This window comes from Uloborus diversus, chromosome 4, assembly GCF_026930045.1.
Source record: "Uloborus diversus isolate 005 chromosome 4, Udiv.v.3.1, whole genome shotgun sequence".
In the NCBI taxonomy this organism is placed as follows: Eukaryota; Metazoa; Arthropoda; class Arachnida; order Araneae; family Uloboridae; genus Uloborus; species Uloborus diversus.
This window is the reverse complement of record NC_072734.1, coordinates 58,243,511-58,265,345: the sequence shown is the minus strand read 5'-3', so window position 1 is coordinate 58,265,345 and position 21,835 is coordinate 58,243,511. Positions and strand designations below refer to the sequence as shown.

Here is a 21,835-nt window from a genome sequence, read left to right as displayed (position 1 = left end):
AAAATAAGTATTTCTACATTTAAAAAAAACAAACAAAAAGACAATAAATATTTACATAAATCAATAAAAACATACCTTTAATTATTTTCAGTGCTGCATTATATAATAATTTTATGCTCTGTAACTGGGTATGTATTGGTATAACATTACAATTTTCTTTTTCTTTGACACAACCATGGCTGATAATGTCAAAGAATATGACTATTGTAATATACTTCCTCAAAAACGATATAAAGTCCTTACTCATCATTCCTGTAAACAGTGCAATAAAATCACTCTGAAATCAACTAAAAATCAACATTTCCACTGTAAAATTTCAAAATTTTCTGAAGGAAGATCTCCCCCCCCCCCTCCAGGGCTGTCACTGAGTTTCGCAACTAAAAATAGTTGCCTTTAATATGAAAAATAGTCTCCAAAATCGTTTCTTGATACAGATTATAGTTTCTAAAATAGTTTCTCATTAAAAAAAAATAATAATAACTATTACAATGAAGTGGGATAGACCTACGTTGGGCAAATTTTCTCTAAACAACCTTTGAAAAGGAAAACTTTAAAAAACATTTTTCAAACTTTAGCCCGATTCTGAATAAGCACTAGAGAAACCAGTACTGACACATTCAAGTATAATTTATCATTGTTTGATTGATAATTAAAGACAACAGCAAAAGACTGTATAAAAAGAGCTCGAAGAGCTGCATTCGTGATATTTCCGATCGGAAGAAAATTAGCTCTGGTTTTAAAAACATGAATGTATAGTTCCTTACAGATGCAAGAAATTAAAAAACAAAAAACAGTAAAAAAAAAAGAAGAAGAAGAAGAGCGGAAACAACTTTTTTCAGAAATTGAGATTACAAAAACTATCAAAAACTAATCCTTTACAAAAATCGCACTCACAAAAACGATACCTTTACGAAAATTGCGATCGGGGGTAAAAGCGAAACTTTTTTCATACAGAAATATAAACATCACATTTCTGGTCTTGAATGTTTTATTACATTTCATTTTCCCACTTTTTAAAACGATTGTTTTAAAAAATTAAACACGGTAAAACTTTTCTCTCTCTCCCCCCCCCCCCCCAGTAATTAGGGGGTAAACTTAAAAAAGCGATTTTTCATTTCTTTTTTTTTTACAATGCTTTTCTCCTAGAGAAAAAAGAAAAACAAAAATATGGCTTTTTTACGCATTTTAGTTACTTATTAAAATAATCGCCGTTTTTAACAACTGATTGTAGAATAGTGACTTTTCCTCATATTTTGACTAAAATAGTCACTTTTGCCGTCAAAATACTAATTTTAGTCGCCATGGGCAGCGGTGCATCCCACCCTCCATATCCCCTGTACTGTTGCACCCCCAGAATTCACAGTCTAAATCCGCCTATGCAAAGAATTCACACAAAAATATGACTTTGTTCAAGGTTCACAAAAATTCGATTTAATAGTGGACTGTAATGAATGAATTCAGAAGAATTCGCACAAAGAAACTCAAAACACAACTCAAGAATAGTTTCACACTCAGACAAGAAAAAAGAACCACCACTCGCACACAGAACACCACACATCAATTCGAAAATCAATCAAAGTCGAAGTATTTTTTAGACTGTTGCCACAACAGTGTAAAACACATTATGTAAATTAAATTAGGGCCAAAAACCATGGAGGAAAAAGTTTTAGCCCCGTATAAAGAATAAATTTCACGGACTTCACGGTTATTATATAGAGAAAAAATGATAATCAGCCGTGAAGCCGAACAGCGCATTTTCTTTTCCTCTTCCTTTTTTGTTTTGTTTTCGCTGTACCAAACAGGTACCTTGTTTAAAAAATATATCTACTTCACTGAAGCGATTTTTTATTGCTAATTCTATCTTATAAAAGAATTCTTTTTCAAATGAAGACTGTGTGGGGGAATGGTGACAGTTCATTATCATTAGTCGACTTTACCTTTCCCCCACCTTTCCTTCTTTTCTAGTTTGTTAGCGCTACTTTCGGTAGACTTTCCGATCAGAACTGATTTATGTTGCAAAAGTGAAAATCTTATGTCCTAAGTGATTTTATTGCTACAATAAAAATGTTTACGATCGGCAAAAAAACTAATGGTGGGGTGCTGCAAACGCTTTTACCCCTTACATTATCCAACATCGTCTAAAATTGCGTTTTTAAAACTTCAATTTCGAAATGTTACCGAAGGGGGGTTCCTGAACTTCATCCCTTCAATAGTGCATTCAAAAAGCGTACAAACGTTATGAAATTTAAATTACAATTTGTTTTTAAATCTTCAATTTTTAGGAAAAGCCCATAGCGTCTCCCTCCCCCCTTCTCTGATATTTTTTGAAGGTTGCCCAATATTGTGATTTTGGGACTATCATTTTGAAATAATTGATGTAAGAGTCCCTGAACCCCTCCTTTCCCTGAACTTTACCAAAATGGCCTACCATAGCGTTTTTTAGACTTCAATTTGAAAAAAATTATGGGGGAGACCCCCAGACCCCCCTCCCCCCTTTTATTGCCGGATTTTAGACTTTTTGGAATTGTGATGTCAAATCACTTAAATATTACAATTCTAAGGCTTAAAATTTAAATCAAACAGATTCCAAAACTGGCATTGTTAAAATCTACAACATTTATACATACAAATTTTTCCTTAAGCCCGCACGTGGGTGGGGGGGGGGGGGGCTGAAAATATTTTCCGTCTTGAACACATCACCAAACTTGCACCCATGCCAAAGACAGTTTAGAATGACATTTTAAGACTATAAACTAGAAAATTTCCTGAGGGGTGGACTTTTGAACCTCTTTTCCCTGCAACATCACCAAAGTTTGTCTAAAACTGCATTTTATGAGCTGCAATGTCGAAAAATTTCCGAATGACTTCCTCCGAACGTCCCTCTCTGTAACAAGCTCAGGGTTAACATATGCCTTTTTAACATTTCATTTTCAAGAAATTAATGTGGGAGCTCTGCCAAACTTCTTCTCACCTTAATTTTATCAAAGCTGCAGACTCCCCCCCCCCCCCCCCCCCCCCCCCCCACTTGCTGGGCACTTAACCTTTGGCCTCAGTATTATTTAGAAATTACCACAAAAATGGAAAAGAATTATTTCAATTATTTTACCTCATTATTATACCCTTAAATGTAATGTCGGGAGGGAAAAAGAGTGATCATTTGGGACAAAATCCCCCTAACTTGCTGAAATTTAATGTCTCAATTCACGAATTGTTCTCAAATCAGGATAAAAATCATCATGAATATCATTTACATTTTGTTTCCTTTTATTTTTCCTTATTATTGTTCAAATGGTATATTAATACAATTAATTATTAATTTCTCATGCCACCAGACTTGAAGGGAATATTGCTAATCCAAAATATTTTACATAATTAAAAACTGAGCGTATGTTTGTATGTATCTATCTATGTCCCAGTTACTTCTTCCGAATGCCAGTGAACTGACCCTCAAACCAGGTATCGATAGATTCGTAATTTCCCTGTCTTTATGTTTGACATTTTACATAATCCTCCGATAATAATTAGCAGAGATATCAATTAAAAGCAATTAATTATGATACTTATCTTTCAACATAAAATCCCTATTTTTCAAAGGCTTTCCTCCATTCAAATTATTATTCAGTGCTTCATCTCAACTTTCCATAACAATGCTTTTATTAAAATTTGTAGCATGAAGAAAATCATTGAGAAGAAAGATCTGTTGCAATTTTTTTTTCTCGAATATGAACAATTAAATTTCAGGCTTTTGTTGTGAGGCTTTTCTTGTAATCGAGGGATTTAAAATGTTTCCTTTTTGGTTGTTTTACCGCAATCTGCTGAAAAATTGTACTTTTTTTTTGTTCAAGCCTGATTGTTAAACACGCATCACTTGACATAACTTTTATTTTCGAGGTAGACCGTATAAAGCCGGGCAACGCAGCTAGTTGAATTGTACAATTCAATGGGCGTGAATAAAAGAGGAAACAATTTGGAATTTGGAGTGCAATTTGCTGTTACTTCGCTGCTCACCAGTAATCTTCAAAGTATAAGATAATTAAATATTGCGCTATGGTTGGGACGTATTTTGCTTATCCCACTTGGCTAACAACAGTGTCTAAGCTTAGTCGATTAACCCGAAATCTTGCAGGCACCCAAATACTGCACCAGGATTGGAGTATAGTTGGCTCTTATCACATCCTATGCATATTACAACATGTGATGGAGTAGCCTCAACGGTGTTGCACTTCGTACAAAGGGGATACTTTCTGTCCCGCGACATGCTGTTGGGCATGCAGATGACCTAAACGCAAGGTCTGCTAACATCTACTCTTAGCCTTGTACAATGAGCTTGCCAGGGCAGTCACAGGCATACCAATTATGCAAAGGGGCACTTTTCCAGAATGAGTTGACATACACTTTCACCATTGAGGCAATGAGGTCATTTCCGAAATTTTAAAAGTATTTTTTTCAGAAAGAGCATGTTTAAAAACAAAGGATTTGACAATTTTTAAAATAATTTGATGAAGTTTAATATTTTTTTAACAATTATTTTAATTGATTCAGGGACTGAAATTCATTTTTCATGTTTCTGCACATGACATCACAAGTGATGAAATGCCATTCACTGATGCCATTAGCAAACAGCACAAATTATCATGACCTGGTAATGCGTTTGACAACAAAGCGTAAACATGTAGCGCTTCAATGAACTAAACACGCCAAAGTACATCACTTGTGACGTCATAAAAACCACGACCATTTTCGTGACAATTGCAGCTACCGATATGCATTTCGTGTTTAAATTTTAAATAAATTAGTGTATAAATGTTCGAAAACCACAAAAAAAAACCTGTTACTTTTTATCACAAATGAAAAGGGCAAGGAATCAAAGAAAGAGAAATACAGGGAATGACTTTGAAAAGTTTTTACATATCAACTACTTCTGCTTTGTCAAGCTGTGAAGGAAACTATCTGCAATCAAAACAGGTGAGAAAAAAAAATCTTGCATGTTTTGCCGTACAGTAGACCTTTGTTTTACACAGGTTTATTCTAGACGGTTTCAATTATACGCTTTTTAATATTTGACACCTCTATTTTATTTTAAGTGGATGAGTTTCGGTTTTAAGCGGATGTGGTAATGCAAGCAGATAAAATTGTCCCCTCTTCCAAAATCCAAACTCTTAGAGATTGCAGATTACGCGTAATCAACTGCATTTTGGCATGCTAATTATCAAGTTTGGGCTACTGGAGACATTTTATGCGATTGGTTCGAGAGTTCTTTCCAGTTGTTAAGTTATTAAACTCACACAGTTCAGTACCGACGTTGGTGACGCACAACCAAAAATGTGCACATTGAAAATTTTGAGCCATTCCTAGACAATAGAATTAATCTTTCTGATTTGTTAGTGAAGGAAGATTCTATCATGGAAATGACACAAGTGATCATGGATGTGTTTATGCTCTACAAAGAATTTCAGAGAAAAATTCTTAATGACTGCTAAAAGACTATCATAGCCAGCTCCTCTTTATAAACAGAACATGAAATTAATTTACGTTTTCTTTATCCATGTTGCGCATAAAAGTCGATATAAGTACACTTTAAACTTATTATACAATTAGTCATCACTAGAATGAAGTATTTTGTTATCTACGGAACCAAACCCCTATTTTAACTCTAGTATTAGGTCTCAATGTATGCGGTTTCGATTTACACAGCATTTCCGTGGAACTTAACCCCGTATGATACAAGGGTCTACTGTATTTGCTACTATGTAAAAAAGATTTTTTAATAGCTCCCTTTATAGTACAATCACCCTTATTTAATAGAATCTCTTTTATACAGAAGATGACTGAAATACCGACACATGACAGCAACAAAAGTAGCTGTTTTAATAGTCCATCGAAAAATGTTGAAGCCTCTGAAAATTCTCATTCAAAACTTCCGCCATCAGCGATAACCGTCAATTCTGATCAATTGAAATCATCATCGTTAGAAAGAGAAGTAAGTCAATTAATTAAAGAACTTCAAGCAAGTGAAATAGAAAATTTTAACTATTTGCTACAATCAGTAGAAATTGCATACAAGTAAAAGCTCAATTTTTTTGTCTACATATTGGAAAATGCATTCAAAAAAATAATTACAGTACCAAACCCTGAATTTGAGATCCTCAAATTCAAAGGACACTAAAATTCGGCACTTTTTCAAAAATTCCCATCAAAACAATAATAATTATTATTTGAGAGAATCCAAGAAGCTCTCTTAAAAAATTTCAACATAGTCTGGTAAGCCCTTATACCCATATGGCATAAGAACTCTGCATGAATGTAGTTGTCACCAGGCGATTTTGCTACTTTGAGTCTTCCCAATCCTTTTGAGAGCTCAGTAGATGTGATGGGAAAGCAGAAAATAGAATCAATATTGTTAACAGGTTCGTTTAACAACCTCAGAGGAGTCCTCAAATACCGATTTATGGTTTTTGTAGCTCTTCGTGCATGGCACTCTTAACCTGAATTTTTGCATAATGTTGCACAAAGGCATTTGCAATCTCACAATCAGAGGATAGAGTTTCATTATCTACTCGAAAGCAAGCTTTTGGGGCTTTACAATTTTCATTTTTAATATTAGCAACATATTTAAATGTCCTTTTACTATCTTTTTGATAATTGATATCTGCGATGAATTTCCCAAAAGCAGCACGTTTCTGTACCACAATCTCTCTTTTGAATATAGCAACCAGTCTTCTCCAGGCTATAGCATCTGTAGGTCTCCCAGTAAGTTTGGCTCTTCTTAATCGATTTCGTTTTTGCTTCATGCATTCTAGGTTCTCATAATAAAAGGGTCTAAATTTCCTAATCTTGTCTCTAGGAACACATTTGAAGGCGCAGGGCAACAAATGCCAAAAGTGTAGATCTTTTAGCCACAATGTGTTACCAGGGTGCAGCACGAGACGGTAGACTAAATTATTGATAACTTGTCACATTTTCTTTAAAACTATTGAGCGGTAATTCAAAACAAGTAATTATTTCTGTGCTTCAATGGGAACACATTTTTTGAATTTAAAAAAAAAAAATCTTTTAACAATATATGCTTACACGTACAGACAACACAGCACACAACAGTGGCGCAACGTTGAAACTAATTTTTAGGGGAACAGGGGGAGGCACAATAGGATTGTGCCCCCACCCCCTCATCAATTTGATTGATTTGATTTGCTCATCAAATCTCTCAATTTTGAAACTTGTAATTTTAAAAATGCAATTTTAGATGGTCTTTGGAGATGTTAGAGGAAGGAAGGGTACTGGGGACTCCGCAGAAATTTGTTAAAATTCAAGCATTAAAACGTGGTCATAGGCCATATTTATAGAGGTTAGGATAAAGGATGGAGCTCCGGGACTCTCTCCGATCGTCTTTTTTTTCGGTTTTTCAAAAATAAATAAAAATCAACTCCTCCTCCCCCTCCAATTTTTCGAACTTGCAGTTCCAAAAACAAAATTGCAGACAAATTTTGAAGATTTTTTTCAAGAAGGAGTTTTGGAGCTCTCCCCTAGATTTTTTTCAAAACTGAAGTCCTTAAAATTCAGCACAGTATTCTTATGATATTATGAGGAGGGGTTCAGAGACTATTCCACTTAAATTTTTCATAAGTGGCTGTTTAAAAATACCTATTTTTTGATGATATATAAGGCGGTTCGAGCCCCTTGCCCAAATATTTTCTGAAAATGAAGTCTTAAAAACGCAATTGTAGGATCGTACTTGTTAACATTAGTGACAGCAATCTTTTGAAATTGAAACTCCAAAAACACAATTTTTTAAGCGATTTTAAAACGCAATTTTAAGCGATGTAAGGTATTCAGAGACTTTCAATTCAAATTTTGCAAAATTGAAAATCTGGAAATAAAAGTTGAGATGATCCCTAATGTTTCTGGGGGGGGGGGGAGATACTTTTATTTTCGAACGAACTTGAAAAATGAAGGAAGAAATAGTACGGGGCGAGGGATCAATCAGCTGTAACTAGTGAAAACTTTCAATTCAAAGATTTCTCTTTAAAAAAAATTAAGATTTGCCCTAACATCATTATTTTTTCGAATTAAAATCTCTTCTGCCCTATTAGTCTAGTAAACAAAGGCCAAAATAAGGGTGAAAAAAACATGTAGTTTTTCAACTTGGCTCACATGTACAGAAAGGACTCCTGATGAACATACTAAAAGTCCCTGGTGTTGGTGGTGGGGAGGGGGGGGGGGTTGAGCTTGCAGCGCCACCTAGGATATTAGGTGTGTTTTCTCAGTTTTCGTCTTATATCTCAAAAACTATTTACTTACGAACAAAATTGTCGCATGATTAATTAAAGAGCATGAAATTATCTTTTTAAAGCCTTTTTTTTATTTTTTATTGTAGCTATAATAGTTTCAGAGATATTAAATTTCAAAGTTTGTGAATTTCCAAAAAACTGACCATTTATTCGGCCTTTTCTATTTTTGGAGCCTCTTCAATGATTGATATGATGTGATTCTTTTCTCTTTTCAGTCTGAAGTAGTGAAGGTCATTGTGAGGATTTGATTTCTTGAAACTAGAAAGCAGGTGAGAGTACTTAAAGTCCCCTGTGGTAGGGAAGGAGCTCGCACTACCATCTTGAAATTAAAAAATAAGTGTTTTCAGTTTTTGTCTCATATCTCAAAAACTATTTACTTGCAAACAAAATTGTTATTTGATGAATTAAAGAACGTAAAATTATCTTTAAAAACCTTTTTTTTTTTACTTTTATTGTATCTGTAATAGTTGACAAGAAATTAAATTTCAAAATTAGTGAATTTTTGAAAAATTGACCATTTTTTCGCTTTTTTCTGTTTTTGGAGCCCCTCGAGGATTTATTTGATGTGATTCTTTCCTCTTTTCAGTCTAAAGTAGTGCAGATTATTAGGAGGATTTTGTTTCTTGAAATTAGAAAGCAGGTTCGGGAGGAAGGGGGCGAGTAATGCAGAGTGTTCTTTTCATTCTTTTTTTTTCTTTCCACCATAGTCCAGCAAACGAAGACCCAAAATGAGGGCAAAAAATAAACGTTTAGTTATAAAAATCGGTGCACATGTACAAAAAGGTCTCCTAATGAACATACTAAAAGTCCTGGTGGTAGAGGGGTTTATGGGGGAGCTCATGCCACTATCTTGGAATTCCGTTTTATCGATTTATTTGGATTCTGTTTTTTTCAGCTTTTGTCTTATATCTCAAGAGCAAAATCCTCAATTGTTAAGTTAAAGAGCACAAAATTACCTTTAAAAATGTGCTTTTGTTTTTGTTATAACTGTAATAGGTGCAGAGACAATGTGTTTAAAAATTTGTGTGATTTTGAAAACTATCTACTTTTTTCCCTTTTTTCATTTTCGGGACTCTGCGAAAGATATATTAATCACTTGTTTTTAAATAAATGGACTCTGTTAAGTCATTACGTCAACTAAGACCCAAAAAGACCTTAACACAAGTAAGAAATAAACGTGTACTCTTGTACAGTAAGGATAAATGATAAAATTAATGATAAAAATTCAAACATGCAAAAGAGGCATCTTCTTCTTTAGATTGCTAAGGCGGTGTTATTTGGTGATAAACCGTGCAGGTCAGTTTTTATTATTATTTTTTAAAATCTTGACAGTTTATGCAAGCAATGCTTCTGTTTACACTTATTTTTTTTCAGCCACATTTTGTGCTACATCCTTTCGTTATGAACGAAATAGCCGGAAAGAATTATCATATTGCGAAGTTGTCGTAGGTGAAGACGTAGATTTTATTATGCTATTTATAGCTCTGTCTCCAAGTGATAATATTCTTTTCGTGAAAACCAGAGAAAGGTAAAGTGAATAACGAGATATTTTGCACACAAGAATTGCAAAACACTTGAGAACTCAAGGATCAAATTGTTTTTATCCATGCTTTCTTCGGTTGCAATATGGCATCAACTACATATAACAAAGGTAAAACAAACATCATAAAATTGTTGCAGAAAAATTAATTGTTGATCTACATTCGGGAAGCGTTCTCTAACTCCCTTTCAACTCCAGATCAGATAGCGGAGGGAGGCTAAACATTTTTCTTGGCCGTACATGGAGATGTTTTAAATGGAACTTCTTTGGAGACTTCTTTCCAGAGAGTAGCAAGGACACAAAAACCATGTTTTGCATCCTTGCTTCCAGGCAACAATGTCACAAAATTTCATATGTTAAGAGTATTCCGACTCATCTAATAAAAGTGGTTGGGTAGACCACTACCAGCTGATCTTTGGGAGGAAAAAAAGCGGTCACAACGTGGAAACCCGTAACAACTTCAAATCGTTCTGCTCCTTACTCCATTCTCTCTGGATATTTCGTTCATAAAGAAAGGATGTATCACAAGATGTGGCTGCAGAAAATTGTGAACTGTAGTTGCTTGAATAAACTGCCGGGATTAAATAAAACTAACCTTAGCGGTTTATCACCAAATAACACCGCCTTAACAATCTAAAAAAGAAGATGCCCTTTTTGCTTTTTTGAATTTTTTATCATTAATTTTATCATGTATCCTTCCCGCACAACGGTCCACGTTTATTTCTTACTTAAGTTAAGGTTTTTTTGGGTCTTAGTTGACTTAAAAGACATAACAGAGTCCATTTATTTAAAACTAAGTGATTAATATGTCTTTTACAGAGTCCCGAAAATGATAAAAGGGAAAAAAGGAGATAGTTTTCAAAATCACACGAATTTTTAAACATATTGTGTCTGCACCTATTACAGTTATAGCAAGAACAAAAATACATTTTTAAAGGTAATTTTGTGTTCTTTAATTTAACAATTGAGGATTTTGCTCTCAAGAAAAATGATAGTGAGATGTAAGAAGAAAGCTGAAAAAACGGAATCCAAGATAAACTGAAAAAACGGAAGTCCAAGATAGTGGCACGAGCTCCCCTCAAAACCCTTCTTCCACTGGAGACTTTTAGTATGTTCGTTAGGAGACCTTTTTGTCCATATGTACCAATTTTTTCTCTAAACGTTTATTTTTTAACCCTCATTTTGGGTCTCCGTTTGCTGGACTATGGCAGATGGGGGAAAAAAAAAGAATGAAAAGAACACCCTGCACATATTTTTGTCTCTCTGCATTACTCGCATCCTTCCTCCCCCATCTGCCTTCTAATGTCAAGAAATAAAATCCTCCTAATAACCTGCACTACTTCAGACCCAAAAGAGGAAATAATCACATCAAATGAATCCTTGAGGGGCTCCAAAAATAGAAAAGAGGGAAAAAATGGTCAATTTTCCGAAAACTCACTAGTTTTGAAATTTAATTTCTTGTTAACTATTACAGATACAATAAAAGTAAAAAAAAAGGTTTTTAAAGATAATTTTACGTTCTTTAATTCATTAAATAACAATTTTGTTTGCAAGTAAATAGTTTTTGAGATATGAGACAAAAACTGAAAACACTTTTTTTTAATTTCAAGATGGTAGTGTGAGCTCCTTTCCTGCCTTCGGGGACTTAAAATACTCTCATTTGCTTTCTAGTTTCAAGAAATCAAATCCTCACAATGTCCTCCACTACTTCAAACTGAAAAGAAAAAAGAATCGCATAAAATCAATCACTGAAGAGGATCCAAAAATAGAAAAGGCTAAAAAAAAAAGTTCAGTTTTTCGGAGATTCACAAACTTTGAAATTTAATAAAATTCCACCTTCAGCTCAGTCACTCCTATGCCAGGCTGAAGAGTGCTAATATGCATGAAACTGCAGTCTTTGGCTGGAATTGCCTGAGCTGGCGTGTGTTTCATGTACTTCTGCCTTAGCCCTGGATATAGGGCAGTAACTTACTGAATATACCTGCCTTGCCTTCAATATTTGAGTTGAACTGAACCATTTCTTCGGTCACTCGTCTGGTCATTGCTAATTCTGTATTAGCTACCAGTTTGTTTGGCACTCTTGGCTTCCATAAAAAGTTTTCCACCTCCAGGCTGATGAGTGCTAATAAGCACGAAAATGCAGTCTTCGGCTGGAATTGACTGAGCTGGCGGTATATTTCATGAATTTCTGCCTTAGCCCTGGCTATAGGGTGGTAACTTTCTGAATATACCAAAGACATATTTTAGTTATCAATTTTATTATTAATTATATCAATTAAAAAATTTAAAGAAATACATGTAGGTAGTTGCAACTGCACATTTGCTGCATCATAATTATAATGGAAAACTTTTAAAGTTTTAATCGAAAAAGAAGAGTGCAAGAAATTTATTTTGACTGTATATCTAACCCAAATTAAATTTTGAGTCAAAGGACAATCCATTTCCTTCTCCATACGTTTTGGAAAACGTTTTAAAGACAATCAATGCACCAAAATGGTGGAGAAGTACAGTCGAACCTTGATATCTCGAATTTGAAGGGAGCATCAAAAAAATTCGAATTAACAAAAATTCGAGCTATCAAAAATCCTTGAGTAGCTGGGGGGTGGGGGATAAAATGCAAAAAAATACATGACTCTTTGAAAATAAATGCATATATTATTCACAAAACACTTACCGATATATTGAGTCATTTAAAAAAAGAATCAATGCTGGTTTGCTTCAAATTCAAGTCTTTTTCTCGTTCCACTACAATTTCTAAATGAGAAAGCGCTCTAAAAGTCTCTTCTGTCATATGTGGACGGGATTCGATGAATCTTTGTAGCACATCAGTAGCGGATAGGGCTTCTTTGTAGGTTTTTGGTGAGGATTGCAGATCTCTTCTTCTTCATCCTCTTCGGAAATTGGATCGCCAGCGGTTATTTGAGAAAGAATTTCGTGGTCTTCCCATCGACCACATACTGCAACTTCTTCAACATTTAGGAAGTCTTGGAATTGCACTCCATTTAAATCCAAACGTTCGGAAAGTCGTCCCCAATCTGTCCTTGAACTCATTTCAGTTTCATCATTTATGTCGCGTACGGGAACATCCTCTTCATTCTTTACGAATCCAGCTTTCTTAAAGCAATTTCTAATTGTTGAGGAAGTTACACTATTCCAAGCTTTGTCAGTCATTCGCATGGCTTCTAATATGGTCACTCCAGAAAACTTGACTCCTTCTTCAATTTCAGCCAAAAGTTTTTTCACAACTTGATGGTGACATTTGATCTTAAAGCTGTGAATGATCCCTTGATCAAGGAGTTGTTTTTTGATGTTGTGTTTGGGGGAAGAAACTCGACCTTTACGTAATCTAATTTCGGAATTATGTTGTGGGCTTTGCAGTTATCAATGAACAGTACGATTTTACTTTTTTCTCTTTTCATTTTCCTTTCTAATTCTTTTAGCCAATTTTAAAAAATTTTGGAAGTCATCCAAGCGTTACGGTCTTTGTTTTTCAATATGGTCGATAAGGTACTGATTGGAATTCCAAACTCTTTTGCAATTTCGTTTTTCTTTTTGGAACCCTTTTTCCACTTCTTCAATTAGTCGTTTCTTCTCCTGAATGGAAAGCGTATTTAATTTTCGTTTGGTTGCCATAGCTAACTATGCGTAAATGGACTGCTTTGAAAGTTATCTGAAATGATTCCTTTTTACCACTGTACGCGATGTGAAGATAGAACAGAATGAGGGTTCAGCAGAACTGTAACAAGAAGCAGCTATCCCCCCCTACTCTCCTACTGTCCTCCCATCAACATTTCACAGCTCCTCTCCTGCAGGTGTGTGACTTTGAAAAGTCAGAAGAAGGGGGAAGGGGCGGAAGAGGGTGAAATGACAAAAGGAGAGGAATGTTGAAAATTCGGAACGCCATAGACTAGAATAGAAACAGGTTTGCACACATTTTGGGACACGAAAAAAGGAAATGGAATCCGAGTGAAATAGCAAAACATTTCGAGTTATCGAGGGCTTAAAACTGAAAATTTAGACTAAACAAGGTAATTTTAACATTGACAGTATAGGAAGTATGAAGGGGGATAAAAAAAATTCGAGATATCAAAAATTTCGAGTTATCAAGGTTTGAGTTATCAAGGGTTGACTGTATTAGCTAAATCAACTGCTATGTTCAATAATTTCTGTACATTAGTTGCAAATCTTCAAACATGTTCTGCAAGCAGTGCTGCAATAGATATTTCAAACTTTTCCTTCTTACAATTCAAATGTCAGGACATGTGTGTCTACAACTACCCTAACAGAACCAATGCCGTGCACAGAAGTTTTGGGTCCCATCCTAAATGACTTTTCTGAGCTCCCCTCCATATTATTTTACCCCTATATTTCACCCCTAGTTTTAAAAATATTGGGATCCCTTCAGACTCAGGCCCGGGTCAACAGGTGTCCCTTCTCCTCCCCTGAGCACGCCCCTGAACATAACTAGTTTATTGTTATGCTGTGCTGAAACAACAGAAAATAGTTTTTCATAAAGATTTTTTGGCAATCATATTTAAGGGTTAAACTTTTAAAGAAATTCCTTTTTATTTTTATTTTTATCTCAATTTTTCGCTTTGTAGCTTAGTATTGCTTAAACTGGTACAATTTCTAAGAGCATGGAATGTTCCATACAAATTCCTTTAATAAACAAGACAATCACCTTTACATTATAATATAATAACTCTCCTGCCTGAAATATAAGTCATAAATTTTGTTTTCAGGCTTGAAAAAATTAGAAACAAAAATTTTGGAAACATTTTGTTCATAAAGTAAATTACATATTTTAAACTAGAAAACAAATAAAACAAAAATTAAAATTTTATCAAAACATTTTTAATCTGCTTCATTAACTTGCTGATGAAAAACATTGTAAAAACTACGTCCGTAAATTGTTAGTGTAAATTCTATATTTGCCAGGTGGAAAAAAACCATGGTTTTTTCTTTTTTCCACCTCTGGTGAACACTCAATAACCCTGGTTTGCTCTAGACAAGTTTGTGAAAAGGTCACTTTTAATGGCTCACTTTTGACCCATTTCCATTTGACCACCCTCAGGTCACTTTTAATGTTCATCCTTGATCAATATTTTAGCATTATGTCTACTAATGCTGCAAATACAGATTCGCAGGGATATGTGCATAAAAACAGCCCCAAAAACTTCAAAAATAGCATTAATGTCTAAATTATTTACATTTGAAATCAAAATTAAGTAAATTATAGTTTTGCTTGTTAACTTTATTTTTGGAATGCATACATACTGCCACCCTTGAAAATTCCCCCCCCCCCCCCCAGTTGAGAAGCCCTGTCATATAGTATCTAATATACGTGCAAGCTGTACGTGGTTCCTGTTTTGTTATGTGATTGCAAAATTACCATGCAGATACAGTTGATTTTTTGGTGTATTGTGCATTGCAATTTGGAACATTTATTTTATCAAAATCCGTGAACTATTTAGCTTGTTGATTGTTTAGTTGAAGTATTTTATTTGAATTGTTATAAAAACCTTAAAAAAACAAGAGAGATAGAAATAAAAAAATTAGTTATTTATCTACAAATTGAGAAAACATTGCAGTTTTGAGTTAAAAGGTGATTCCGTATGTTGATGTTTCCAAAATCCCCCATTTTTGATTGTGTAAATCTGTCATTTTTGCTTGTGCTCCGAAAAAGTGATAATTTTTTTTTCCACTTATTATTATATGATTTACATTTTATTTGAGAAACGTGTCATTGATATGTATCCCATATTTAAGTTTATGTTCACCAATTTTTTTAAAAATCTTTACAGGAGGAACGTACTATCTACTTTTTGGCTGAGTTATGTGATAAAACGATTGGTGATGAATCGTCGGAAAAAACTGAAGACGAAGTGAGGCAAATTTTGATAGAAAAAGGTCCTGATCAAGTAAGTGATGCTCTCTTTCTTTTCAACTACAAAAGATGGAGAGTCACATCAGTAAATTATGAATGAAAATTACCTAATGAAGAAGAAGTCCATGGAAAATGAATGATTTATTCTTATTAAAAGACTTTTGCTTTTTTGCAAACTTTTTTCATGTGAGAATATTTTATATTGACATTGTTTTACTGTAGTTAGCTATGTTTCATGTTAATATTATCATGTTAATATTGTATGTACTATTTTTAGTTTAAAATTACACATTACAAATAAATATTCTAGTTCAATTTAAGTGATTCACTTTTTTTTGGTCAATCATGTGTTCTTGAGGGAAACAGGTGCAGGGAAAATAGTTTTCTACTTTTGTGACATTTTTATGTCATGCTGGCACTGTACTCCGTATGCAATAGCTCAATTCTTTCGGCATTTAAAATGTTACCTTAGCCGTTAGCCATGCAACAGCGATGATAAGCTGAAAGAATATGTTTCCTCATGGTTGATTACAGAAGCAGCGCATTCTCAAAGAGGGTACGCAACATTTTGTACCATTCTGTGACATATGTCTGGTTAAATCACTGGAGCTATGTCAAAAAATAGTATATGGGAGATAGTTTTTTGTGCAGTAAATTTCTTTGCAATATCTGTCAGGGTTGGACTATTGATGTCAAAAACCTGTTTTGACATCAAAAAAAAAAAGAAAGAAAAATTAACTAAACATTCATTTATATCTGTATTAAAGGTTAAGTGATGGTTTTGTGTCACTGTTTTAGATAATATTGTAAGATACTGTTTAAAAAAATACTTTTGAATATTTCTACAATTAGAAATAAACATTACATTGACCAAACATACGAAAAATACATTCTACATAGTGGAAATGAAAATATCTTGAGTTATTTACTTTTAGTGTGTGTTTTAGTCAAATAAAATATAATATTGTTTTTATTCTTTCATATTTGTTCGATTCTTCTCTTTTTCCCTTCATCCCTCTTTTTGTTCTTTAAATAATCTCCTCCGGTTCAAACTAGAAGTTTTCTTAGATATAAAAAGAACTGTTAAGCTAAAAGCCAAAAACATACAAAAGTAAAATAAAAGAACAAGCACTATAAGAATGATTGCTTTTCATCCTATTTTCTATTTTTGATCACTTTCTTGTTATTTGCCGCTCAGAAATAGTTCAACACATGTTGCCCACTAGTTATTTTCACATTCAACAAAATGTATTGAATTCAATGCTTTTAAAACCAGTAATGTGTAGTAATTTTTGAATACAAACCCAACTGCAAAAACAACATTAAAACCCCAATTTCAAAATGGGTAGAAAAATGGCATTACTATGTAGCAAAAAGGAACTCGGGTCATATGTGGCATATGCGTTAAGGGATTTCTGCCTGAGCACAGAATGGGTTAAGTATTTTTTTAAATGACTAAAAGCAAGCAATATCTTGTGCATTTACGTAAATGTAACAAAGATCTCTTGTTGCAATGGCCCATTTCGTCAGGATCACAGAGGTCCTTATAACGAACGTGAATTGTATAATTGAAAAACTATTAAAATAGAGCATTGACACTTAATGTGTTTAATGAACTACAATTAATGATTTTCAAAAAGTTATTGTTAAATCAAGGACATCGTTAAATCAAGGAGCATAGACATTCTATGCAATCAAATTTAAACCAGTGAAGTATATCGTTAAATTAAGGAGATTATTAAATTATTGTTCAGACAGGATAGAGTAGGTAAAAGAGGTGGTGGGGTTTTATTTTATGTTAGAGACAATTTTATTTGCAATGAATTGGTCATAAATGATAAGCCTACTGATATTGATATGGTTTGGCTGGAGTTGATGAGCAGTAAGGGCAAAAAGCTACGCTTTGGAAACATTTATAGGCCACCTAATTCAAACCAGGGACAAGATGAACAGATGTACCGTATTATTAGTGACATGTCCAGTAAGGGATCCGTTATCATAATGGGGGATTTCAATTTTCCGGGTATTGATTGGAATAATTTTTATCCTGGTAATGGCAAAGAAGAGGAATTTTTAAAAGTAATTGGTGACTGTTTCTTAGATCAAGTTGTACCTCAGGGAACTCGAGAGGAGGCAATTTTGGATCTAGTTTTTTGTGACATAGGTAGTTTTGTTCAGGGGTTGAGTGTAGGGGAGCATATTGGAGATAGTGATCATAACAGCATTAGGTTCCGGGTTAAATTTGAAGTGTGCAAAGATGATAATTTTAGGTTTGTGCCCAATTTCAGAAACATTGATTTTGTTGCACTTAGGCAGAGCTTGAAAGGGGTTTTTTCGTCAGGGTTGGAAAATAGCGACGTAGATCAGCAGTGGACGGAATTTAAGGATAAACTTGCTAAAACCGTTGGGAACTATGTTCCATTTAGGAGAAAAGGTGTTAATACCAAAATTTGGCCCATGTGGTTCTCCAGGGAGACTAAAGAAGCTCTTAATTATAAGCAAGCCACTTTTCATAAGTTTAAAGAAACTGGTCAGAGTGCGGAGAGGCTCCAGTATGGTAAGGCAAGGCGAAATTTTAAGTATTTGGTACGGATTCAGAAAAGGGAATTGGAGCAAAGGCTGGCAGATGACATTGATGGGAACCCTAAGAGGTTTTTTGCTTACGCTAATTCTGGGAAAGCTCGAAACAGTCAAATTGGGCCTTTGGTTGATGAGTATGGAAATTTAATCCAAAACGATAGGGATATTGCAATTGTTCTGAATAACTTTTTTTCCAGTGTGTTTAACGATAACTGTATCTCAACAGTTGACACTAACAAGACACAAGCTATTATACAGCTTGAGGATTTTGTATTTTCCAGGGAGGAGGTTTTATTTCATTTGAAAAAGATTAAAGCAACTAAAGCTCCGGGACCAGATAATATTTATCCAAAAATTTTAGTTGAATGTGCAGAGGAATTAGTAGATGTTATTTTGAATATTTTCAATGCTTCTTATAACTCGGGGACGGTGCCAGAGGACTGGAAGCTGGCTAACATAACGCCCCTCTTCAAGAAGGGGTCTAAAGGTCTTGCTGGGAATTATAGACCTGTAAGTTTGACTTCGGTGATTTGTAAGACTTTCGAAACTTTGATCAAAATTAAGATCATGATGTTCTTAGAGACTAATAGTCTGTTGACTAGTTTGCAGTATGGTTTCAGGAAAGGTAAATCCTGTACTACTAATTTATTGCATTTCTACGACAAGGTTACCTCAGCTTTAGATAACAAAAAATGTGTGGATGTTGTTTATATTGACTTTCAAAAAGCTTTTGACAAGGTACCGCATGTTGCTCTTCTCAGCAAGTTAGCTGACATTGGAATAGGAGGAAAAACTTTACTTTGGGTTAGAAATTGGCTTACTGGTAGGAAGCAAAGAGTAGTTGTGAGAGGAAATCATTCTAATTGGAGTGATGTTTTAAGTGGGGTTCCTCAGGGATCAGTTTTAGGGCCTCTTTTGTTTATTATATTTATGAATGACATCAATGAAAATATTTCTGGAAGCATGAATTGTTTTGCTGACGATGTAAAAGTTATGGGGATTGTTGAAAATGAAGAACAAGTAAAACAGCTGCAAGAGGATTTAGATCATATTACTAAGTGGGCAGATAAATGGGGTATGGCAGTTAATGTAGGGAAATGTCAAGTGCTACACTTAGGTCATGGAAATAAGCGTGTGAGATATCATTTACAGGGTTCAGTCATAAATCAGGCTGAAAATGTTATGGATCTGGGTGTCTTTATAAATCAGGACTTCAAGTTTAGTCAACAGTGCAGTATTGCTAGTAACAAAGCCAACAAAATGCTTGGGTTCATCAAGAGATCTATTTCAAACAAATCTAAGAAAGTTCTTCTGCCTTTATATAGGAGTTTAGTAAGACCTCATTTGGAGTATGCTGTTCAGTTTTGGTCGCCTTATCTGAAGAAAGATATTTTCGTATTGGAAAGGGTTCAAAGAAGGGTAACTAAATTAGTAAGGGGACTCTCAGATTTAGATTATGATACCAGACTTAATAGGCTTAACATGTATAGCCTGGAGCAAAGGAGAGTCAGAGGGGACATGATTCAGTTATTTAAATTTATCAAAATGAAAGATGTAAATGGATTAAATTTTTGCGGGGAAAGCAGGACAAGGGGTCATTGTTTTAAGCTATTTAAATCTCAGGCTAACTTGGAAATCAGGAAAAACTACTACTTTAGCAGGGTCGTGGGCACTTGGAATAGCTTACCGGAAGAGGCGGTAATGAGCAAGGGAGTGGCTAGCTTTAAGAGGGCCATTGATCTTCATTGGGGACTAATTAATTGACTAGGACCAGCCTAGCTGGGCCCAGAGCCTGTTGCTGGTCGTCACATTTGTATTTGTATTTGTATTTGTAAATCGACCATCGTTGAGTCAAAGTTATAATGTATTATATTTTACTTACAAAGAGAGTACATTTTAATGTTACTGTGTCTTTGAAACTGACACTTATTACATAATTCTCATAAATATTCTTAATTACTCTTCAGTAGTCATAAAATTGTTCCAGATTGAAGTGTTTTGAGAAAGTAGGAGGCTTGGAATGTAAAAAAAACCCATTTACTTATTCTCAATTCATTACAGATTCTCAATAACTGATTCATTAGTTGTTACAAGGAAACCCATATAGGGGGGCAAGAGGGTCTCAAGCCCTCCCCCCCCTGAAATGAGAACTTCTTTGCTTTTAGTGCCTTTTTCTTTGCAAAAATTTATTATTTCTTTTCCAGCCATTAATGAATAAGTTATTAAAAATGAATATCTGTAATCTGTACTGAAATCGGTTTCCATGGGGAAAATATTCTTCTAAACCATGTAGAAAATTTTTGAGCTCCCCCCTTAAAATTTTGCATATGGGCGCCCTTGAGTTGTTATAGAGTAGGTAGAAAAACTGTCTTTTGAGCAGTGGTTGGAAAAACTACTTTCTTTTTTTTTGGTAGCAAGCTACAACTACAACTACTTTTTAAAAAATGTAGCAATTGCAAATTACTTTTGAAGTGTAGTCACTACTTTTTTTTAAAAAAATAAATAAAAAGCATACACACACACACACGTGGTTCATTTAACGAAAAAATTCGAAAAGTTGCTCAGATTAATAAATTAATTAAATCAGATTACTGCACAGGTGCAGAATATGTCCAATCCGGTGATCTAGGATCGTGGGAAATTTGAACATCTGGGGAATTTTAGATTCGATTTTTTTTTTAATTTTCCGATTTTTTTCGCAAGTGTCTTTTGAATGCATTTTCTTTTGCATCACCACTCTTTATATTTTCATTAACTATTTGTTGAATAATAATTTACATTTAATAATAAATATTAGATAGGAGATTTTAATTAAGACTTATATATATATTTACTTAATTTACTTTTTGGGATACCTAGTTCTACAAGTTACCAGTTCATTCTATTAGTTTTAAAGATACAATTTTTTTTTTTTTTGTTTTGTTTTTTCTTTTTTTCAAAATTATCTATACTTATAGTAATGAATGAATTTTTATCTGAAACATAAAGCATATTGTAAAATTTTGAGGAAATTTTCATATAGATTGGGGGAAATGTTGGCAGTAAAAACATTTTCTGCACCTCTGGATTACTATCATTTAAACATGAAATATTACATCTTAGAATTATTTAAAAAAAAAAAAATCTTTTCTTTTCTGTTTTAAGCCAATTTTCACAAATATTAGCTGGAAAAAAAGGATCAAAAATTTAAAAGAACCAAATTTTTACAATTTGGCTATTTGAAAAATTAAAATAGAAGCAGTCATAATTTGATTTACGTTTTACATCGGCATACATATACCTAAAATTGATTATCTGAGAAAAACATCTTTTAAACAGAGAAGAAAAACTTGAATTTTCTATATTAGAATTAATTTTATAGGAACTTAAATTTTGCAGTATCTAATTAATTTTGAACTTAAAGCTGGGGATTTGGATCTGGGTACCATCTCCTATCTTGTGCTTCTGATGAATGTTTTTTTAATTTTTTAACTTAATTTAAAAGTAGTTTCCAGAAATGGCTACAAACTACTATTTTTTGTATTGAACTACTTGATACTT

General features: G+C 33.9%; 1 protein-coding gene across 4 annotated transcripts in view; it reads left to right on the top strand.

Moving 5' to 3' along the window:
• Nucleotides 1-21,835, top strand: part of LOC129220408 (uncharacterized) — an 86,214-nt gene that overhangs the window by 44,651 nt on the left and 19,728 nt on the right. For 3 of the 4 annotated variants that reach the window (XM_054854825.1, XM_054854824.1, XM_054854826.1), the window contains exons 4-5: nt 5,822-5,980; nt 15,633-15,749. In XM_054854825.1, the coding sequence (XP_054710800.1) occupies nt 5,822-5,980; nt 15,633-15,749 (276 nt within the window). The remainder of the gene's footprint in view (nt 1-5,821; nt 5,981-15,632; nt 15,750-21,835) is intronic. The other variant, XM_054854828.1, reaches the window with a different exon arrangement.